At 38.3% G+C, this 8213-nt stretch overlaps 1 protein-coding gene across 1 annotated transcript in view; it reads left to right on the forward strand.

Annotated features, from left to right (window-relative positions):
* LOC109853445 (lysophospholipid acyltransferase 5) overlaps positions 1-8188 on the forward strand; it is a 9110-nt gene extending 922 nt beyond the window's left edge. Inside the window, exons 3-9 of the mRNA XM_020425589.1 lie at positions 2558-2665; positions 2810-2932; positions 3371-3486; positions 3582-3740; positions 3904-4140; positions 4260-4568; positions 5135-8188. Of these exons, the coding sequence (XP_020281178.1) occupies positions 2558-2665; positions 2810-2932; positions 3371-3486; positions 3582-3740; positions 3904-4140; positions 4260-4568; positions 5135-5419 (1337 nt within the window). The 3' untranslated portion in view covers positions 5420-8188. The remainder of the gene's footprint in view (positions 1-2557; positions 2666-2809; positions 2933-3370; positions 3487-3581; positions 3741-3903; positions 4141-4259; positions 4569-5134) is intronic.
* Positions 8189-8213: the final 25 nt, after the last annotated feature.

Raw genomic sequence — 8213 nt, forward strand, 5'->3', positions numbered from 1 at the left:
TTTTTTTTTTTTTTTTTCAATCTCTTTACCGAATTTTATTCTCGAACAGAAACGAGGAATTGGTTGTTCGGTGTGTGCGTGTGCGGAGGAGAGTTTCATTCACAAAATCCTGTCCGCACGATCGTCGGCGTGCGTAACCCAACCGATGTTATCCCGCTCTCTGCATTTTCCTCCCCCCCCCTCCCCTCTCCCTCGAGGAGGAGAGGAACTCGTCGCGCTCCGCGTCCCCCTTCGCGTTGCACACACTCTTTACGTGTATGTACGTGTACGCGCACAGTTGATAATAATCCATGCAACGTAATTGAATTCACGGCGAAGGTTACTCATCTAATCGTTAACGTGCGCGCTTTTCACTATTTGCCGCATTGTCCCACTTCAATAAACCTACGATAAAAATGCTAAAAATAGATGTTTGAGAGAACGTGTGTGTGTGTGTCACACACGAAAAGAAAGAAAGCGTCCCGCTATTATATTATTGTACAGAGCCAGCGAGAAAAATTTGTGAAGGAAGATTTTTTCTTTTTAAATTGCGAACTGCTTGCTCAGCCAACAACAAAAAAAAACGTTTTGCTCACAAATCCGCCGAGTCCGAGTTTGAATTTTGTTTGCCTCTCGTCAACAAAAAACATTTTGTAAATTGTTCGCCTTTAAGTGATAAGTGTAAATTTAATTAGAGTAGTAATTTTTAAATTTTTCTCGCTGGGGCAATCAATCTTCTTGCCATTCCGACGAAACAACGTTTTTTTTTCTTCTTGCGCGCGCAACTGGACATTACGTGTCCTGAACTTTGAAGTTATTCTAATGTTGTCGAGGATATTATATATGAGACTTAAAAAAACTACAAGGAAAACTCGAGCATTATATCGCATATTACGTGTGTTTATATTCGAGCGCCGCGCGCGCGCGCGCGTGTGTGTGTGTGTGTTATGTAAGTACCTTGCTATGATACTTTGCTGCTTGACACACAAAATACAATTCACTTTGATAAGACAGCAGAATTTTAGTATGGTTTCTCAGTAGAATGTGTTGCAGTTCATATATATTTTCACTTTATTTTCAAATAAGAGCGCACAAACGTACGTTCAATTTGTCAAATGCTTTTTTTTTTTTTTATGAACATACGTCACTTGTTTTAAAATCGCTAAATTTCTGCGCATGTGTTTTAAATATAGTCCGCATTTTAATTAGTCTGAATCTGAAATGTAGTTAGAAAACAGGTTTCAACACACACACACACACACACACACGCGCGCGCGCGTTATCGTGAAAGAATTATTATAGAAATATGTAACCGTGACATACATGTGTAAATTGCGATTCCAGACGCGGTACGTCGCATAATGTTTAGGCTAATTATCTTTTCGTCGATGCTTTATCTGATAAAAGTTTAAAAAATCATTTTATCATTACTTACGAAGACGAAATATGTTTTCTTCTATTTTATTTTCGTCTCTAGATAAGGAGACAAAACGTCTCTTTATCTAAAATAGAATTACGCACACACACACCACACACAGATACAAAAGTATTATATGAACAAATCAAGACGATCAAAAATCGAAACTGTTGCTACGGACGGTCACCTTGGCATTTTCGTATCTCACTTTTAATCAATAGCAGGCATTTAAAATATATCGGAAAAAAATAACAAAATGTATCTTCTTTCGGATTCAACAACGCGAGACCGAGATCGAATCGAGGCACGTGTGCTTGTTCAGAAAATCAGTGTTTACCACTGAAAACGCCTCGTTCGAGCACGTGTTGCGCGATTCGATTTGCCAGTGGTTTGACATCATCTTTATAAAAAAAAATCGAAAGTGTTATCAGTTAAATTTATTATCTCTTCACACTTCTCGGAGAGAGAATCAATCGTATATACTTATATATAAGGTAAAAGACCCAACTACTGTCACACCTGAATAATAAACTCTGGCGTTAGTGAATTGTTTTTACTTATTTATTTATCAAAAACTTGTTTTTCTTTTTATCTGGTATTATTCAATGTCTCTGATATAAGAAACAAAAATAAATAATACTGTATAAATAAACAAAAATAAATAATACAAAAATAAATAATACTGCCTCTCAAAATCTCCATTTTTATTTATAAACAAATGAATGAAATAAATTCGGATTTTTTATTTATAAATTTAATAATTAAAAAAGAACGCGCGCGCGCGCGCGCGCGGCGACGCGAGAGCTATTACTGTCACCTCTAAAATGAAAGAAATGAGACAAGAATGTTGAGTGTGTTGAATTTTTTATTATATTAATTGCACTTAAAATTCTATGTTAGATGTTTTTCATGCATAACCTTTTAGGATTTATTTAATATTTTAAATAAAATAGCTTAGAGTGACAGTAATTGGACAGGTGACGGTAATTTAAAGGGTCTTTTACCCTAGATGCGAGAAAATATTGAAAACGCAGAATTTTAATTTTCCAAAAAAATATCGGAACTCACGCACGAGAATCCGGTTGTTATTTGCAATAAAAAAAAAAAAAAAAAGAAAAAAAACCAGAGAATAAAACTTTTTCGATGAAATTTTGATTTCAGGATTTCCCGTCGCTCTTCTGCACAGATACACGCTCTACGGCAAGGACCCGACGCGTCAGCACCTATTTTTCATAGCGTGCGGTCTCTTGATCGGTTATTGGAATTATGGTAATTCTCTCTTTCTCTCTCTCTCTTTCTTTCTTTCTCTAACGCGTTACGTCTCAATAGAACGTCAATATTAATGCATGGTAAAGTGTAGCGGTTTCTAAAAAAAAAAAAAAAACACACATTGACAATTTGTTTGTTTCACAGACTGGAATATACTTCACTTGTCGACAGCGGTGTGCGGGACGTATCTGATTCTAACAATTCTCGGTAATAACGGGCTGTCCGTTATCGTCACGTTTCTGTTCAACATGTCGTATCTGCTTTACGGTAAGACATTAACGCACAAAGAAGATATCAGTTTGAGGTTGATCATATCGCGACACGTCGCTTATATGTGTGTGTGTGTGTTTGCATTTATATAATATTGTATCGCGTTTTATGCTCGTTTTAATATTTACTTTAATATTATCTACACCGCGTGTTTCTTATCGCACTCGTAGACTATTGCTGTTTTTGTTTTTTAATAAAAAGTAAAACTATTGGAACATAAGAGTTTTCCTCAAACAAGTTTTTACATTTTTTAATTTTGGTTTTTTTTTTCTCATCGACAAGGACGATCCGAAACTAGGGTACGCTAAGAAACGATAAGCTCGTAATTACAAATAATTTTTTTTTTTTTTTCATAATAATTGACCGCGTTATCTTGTTATCGAATTATCTTAAAAGCGAGCGATCTAATTGTACTATTTTTTCACACAATAACAGGCTATTACACCACAAGCACTCAGGATTACGACATCAAGTGGACAATGCCGCAATGTGTGCTCACTCTTAGGTTAATAGGACTTGGGTTTAACGTATGGGACGGTCAAAAACGTGACGTACGAACGTTATTTCTCCTCTTTCGTCATTTATATCTTATACATTCGCTTCCCCGTGGCGCAACAACATTATATCGGACCTATTCGTGTTGCAGGAGAAGCTGTCCGATACACAGAAACAAGTGGCCTTGAAGGAACGCCCGTCGCTGCTGGAAATCGCGGCTTACGCCTACTTCCCGGGCGCGTTCTTGATCGGGCCGCAGTTCAGTATGCGACGATATCTGAACTACGTTAATGGTCAGCTTGCTGAACGCGTTAGTAATTTGATCGGAAAACCTCATTTTACCGCGCGCTAATAAATTGAGAAATGTGAAAAAAAAAATATACATACTCTCTCCCCTCCGGTTCTCTTCTCGTTTCGCGAAACAAACTTTACGCGAAACGTACATGGTCGCATGAATTTTTTTGTTTCCACAGGATCCTGTAACCGGCGCCGTCAAACTACCGGATTGCGTGTCCGCGGGATTGATGCGAGCGCTCGTTGGATTTGTATACGTGGCGGTGTTTCAAATCGGCACCCTTTGCATTTCCGATCAGTATTTCTTCGAACCGTCGTTCCAGAATCTTAATCTGATCCAAAAGTGCCTGCTGATCGGCATCTGGGGCAGGATCAATCTTTATAAATACATCAGCGTCTGGCTGATCACAGAAGGGGTAACAATATATCGAGATTTGTGTATTTTTAAATCATACATACATATATATATATATACTTTTGTTCGCGCAAGAACACACACACACGAATCTCGCGATCGATTGATCGTATATTGCAGGTGTGCATCACCTTCGGTCTGACGCACAACGGAAAGGATTCCGCGGGCCGTATCAAATGGGACGGTTGCGCGAACGTGAAACTGCGAACGTTCGAGGGCACCACGCAGTTCAATCACTACATCATGTCGTTTAACATAAACACCAATCACTGGTGCGCGGAGTACATCTACAAGAGATTGAAATTTCTGGGCTCGAAGATATACAGCCAAGTGATAACGTTGCTCTTTCTTGCCGTCTGGCACGGTCTGCATTCCGGATATTATCACTGCTTCTTCATGGAATTTCTCGTGATGTACTTTGAACGAGATGTAAGTGTACAAGCCATACATATATATATATTCGCGCGTGCAGCATTCCAAGTTTGATTTGATTTGATTTTTTTTTTTTTTTTTAATCTAGTTATTAAATCTCGTTGATAAATCTATATGTGAGAAGAGCAAAACATCCGGAGATAGAGACCTTCGAGAATTAGCATTTAACACGCCGCAACTTTCAGTCGCGCTGATCAGCGACTGAAACGCTCAATCAAACTCAATAATAATCGCGTAAAATTCGCGCGAAAACCAACGTTTACAATTTTTTTTTTAACGCAATTAATATTAGAACAGTGGTTTAAAATAACAACAGCGCACGTGGGAACGTTGATTTGCGTGACTTTGCGCAACTCGATCGTATTGTGTAATATTTTATCGCGATGTGAATTTCAATGAAAAAAAACATTTTGTTACGTCGGAGCAAAAATAAACGCTCGGCGTTTATTCAACGTGATAATTCGATAATTAATTAATGAGTATAATTTAATTGTGTAGTTTAAAAAAGATATTTCTCGCGTTGTTCTATTTCGTTTTTTTTTTTTTTTTGTTTTTTGTTCCAGATCGCACCGGCGTTGCAGAACAGCGAGAAGGTGCAAACGCTTATGAAAACGCGATGGGAAGCGCGTTTGCTCTCGTGGATATTTCTCAAGCTCTACACTCTCGTTTTCATGGGGTATTCCCTCGTGTCTTTCATATACCTCTCGTATCCGCGATACAGTCAGGTTTACGCCAGTGTGTATTACTGCGGACACGTGTTCTTCCTTTCCTATCCTTTGCTCGCGCCTTACATTAAACGATGGCTGATTGGCCAGAGACACGAGCGTCAGCGATCGCATCAGGAATAAAGATGCTATCTCGCTTAAACGCCTCCGTGGTATTATTGAGGCGTTGACCTCCAGAAGAATCAATATCCGAGAAGACGTACAGCTGTTTAGCGGACGGATACGGCTCGGGTGCGCACTCCAGTCACCGTCGCTAATTTTTGTTCGTTTTTTTTTTTTTTTCAAGCGTTTCAAGAATTAAAATGTGATACGTTTTTCCGAGAGATGCGAAATATACATGACAATGCGGCGGCGACAATTGTTGTATTGTATTATATACGTCATCGTTGTTGCGCGTTTCGCGATGTGTTTCGCGGGATTCCCATCCCTCCCCCATCCCCTCCCCCCTCACCCGTTTGAAGAATATCGCGAAACTCGCACACAATCGTCTTTTTTTACACGTTGAAAAACACTTATATTTTACTCTTGACTAATCTCTATTGCTCACAAACGGAATGATGACGGTAGTGACGAAACATCCTCCGTAGACACTGGTAGAGACATAACGCCGCGTGCCGTAAGGACATTTCACTTTAAAATTAACCGTTGTGTAATAGAAAAGAGTTCGCCGGTCCGGGAGTTTTGCGTGCCTATATATTATATACATATACATTCGGAAGTTTCTTTTTACATTTACGATAATCTCTTCTTCTAACGAACAGACGAACGTCTTCTGAAAGAAACGCCAAGGAGCAATATTCCGAATATTTCGCGTTCAAACATTCTCGCGGAACAGCAACATGTGCAATTGTTCGTATCCCCGAATCTCGTATTCTCCTGACAAGAGTCGCTTCTTCTCCGAAAGAAGAAGGGGCCTTGAGAGAGTGTGTGCATTCAATCAAGCGTTGCCGAAACTTTCGGCGGAAACTCTGGCACGGGCGTAGTTCAGTTCAATTGTTTTGAGTGTTTCTTGTGTGTTCTTGTCGTTTCATCATCCGTCAAAAAACTTGCCGTTTAAAAACACCAAACAGTGATAAAACAAGAAAAAAAACAAAAAAAAAACAAAAAAGGGAAAACAAAAAAACGTACGATAGAAAGGTTACGATTTGCGAAATAAAAAAAATTATACAGCGTTTCAATTAATGTGTAATTCCGAGAGAAGCACCTCCCGATGAAGGGGGAGGGGGAAATGTGATTACGCATTCTTAGATTATTGCAATAAGAGAGAATGGCGAACGTCCACTCGCGAGAATAAGTTCAGGGAAATTGCATTCGCTGCGGAAGAAACTACCTGTAGTAAAAAAAAAAAAGAAAGATTATATATAATTATGTAACACACAATATTTACCGTGATTTTGTAAGAGTGCGAAGATGTAGCTAGCGGAAAACAATTATATACCTTTTTGATCATTCAAGTTCGCGCACGTACTTCCCGTTTGCAAATATATACATATATATACATATATAACATACTATATATACTATATATATACTATATATACTATATATATATATATATTATATATATATGAAATATCTATATTTTCATCACACACACGTAGCGCCGCATTCTTGTCAATCTGATGATAAATCACATCACCGTGCTATATATATATTTCTCTAGAAAACTGTGAATATATATACGACGAGAACTTTACCGAACTTATTGCTAGTCGGATATTTACCTCGTATTGTACGCGCACGCTCTAATTAGTATATTACCGGCATTATTATGTATACATAGCATATTAAAATAAATTTAAAACGCGAGAAAAACGCGATCTACGGTGATCTTGAGCGCGTTATATTTCGCAGTTATTTTTGTAGATGAAAAAGAAAAACAACAAAAATCTCTTACAACGATCTACCTATCATTGTTGCGGCAGTTCTTATATATATTACGCACACACACACACACACACACACACAGAGTCCTTGTATCATCGAAATTAACAAGAAGAACACATAGTCGACACACACACATAGTTCGGACACGAACTTGCACTCACGTGCCGACGTGCTTGGTGACGTACCTTGCGATCGTGCTCGCAACAGATCTCTGTCGTTCGTGCTTAATCGGACGATCGGGTCGGACCGACGACAAATAAATTTGTAGTACTTCGCCTAAACGTGACACTTTAATAATTCATCGATCGACCAGGTACGACCGGTGCTCTCGGACACGTTTTTCCGACGTATAGTCGCGCGTAGAAGTTTTACGAAGTTTCAGGTACTTGAAGAAATAGAAAGTATATACACACTGGCACGTGAGAGAGAGAGAAAGAGAGAGAGAGAGAGAGAGAGAGAGAGAGTAACAGGATTTGTATATTATATACCTTTGCCTTTTATCAAGATTGAAGCTATAGAAATGATCTGTAATGAACTTTCTTAAAGCGATATTGTAGTTCGTAAGCGCGGATGTTGACGGTATTTAGAAATATTTCATTTTCGTACTTAACGCTCTAAAAAAATATACGAGATATAGGTATGTATATCAAGAGAAAGAGAGGGTTCGCACGCGCTCTTTTGCGACACTTACGAGTTATGTATTTTATCTAGGAATGTAACGCGTTCCAAAATGTCTTCGAGATATATCGAGCGTATTGTTATAAACTAGTGTAAAATCTTAAAAACGGAATCTCGACAAGAGAAACGTAAACGCGAGCAATATATAGGCGAATTTTCTTTTCTCGAGTGATATCTCCGAGTTATCTGAGATAAGACTGTAGGAAGGTAGAGGCGTTGACCCACATAGAAAGACGAACAACAACAAGAATATAATAAGTAGTTATATACAGCGTAGCGTTTGCGAGTGCAAATTAAAAAAAAAAAAAAAAAAAAAAAAAAAAAAAACATACCGATTTCGATATCCGACTCC

The sequence above is a fragment of the Pseudomyrmex gracilis genome, unplaced genomic scaffold (genome assembly GCF_002006095.1).
Source record: "Pseudomyrmex gracilis isolate BER0280 unplaced genomic scaffold, ASM200609v1 scaffold_48, whole genome shotgun sequence".
NCBI lineage: Eukaryota > Metazoa > Arthropoda > Insecta > Hymenoptera > Formicidae > Pseudomyrmex > Pseudomyrmex gracilis.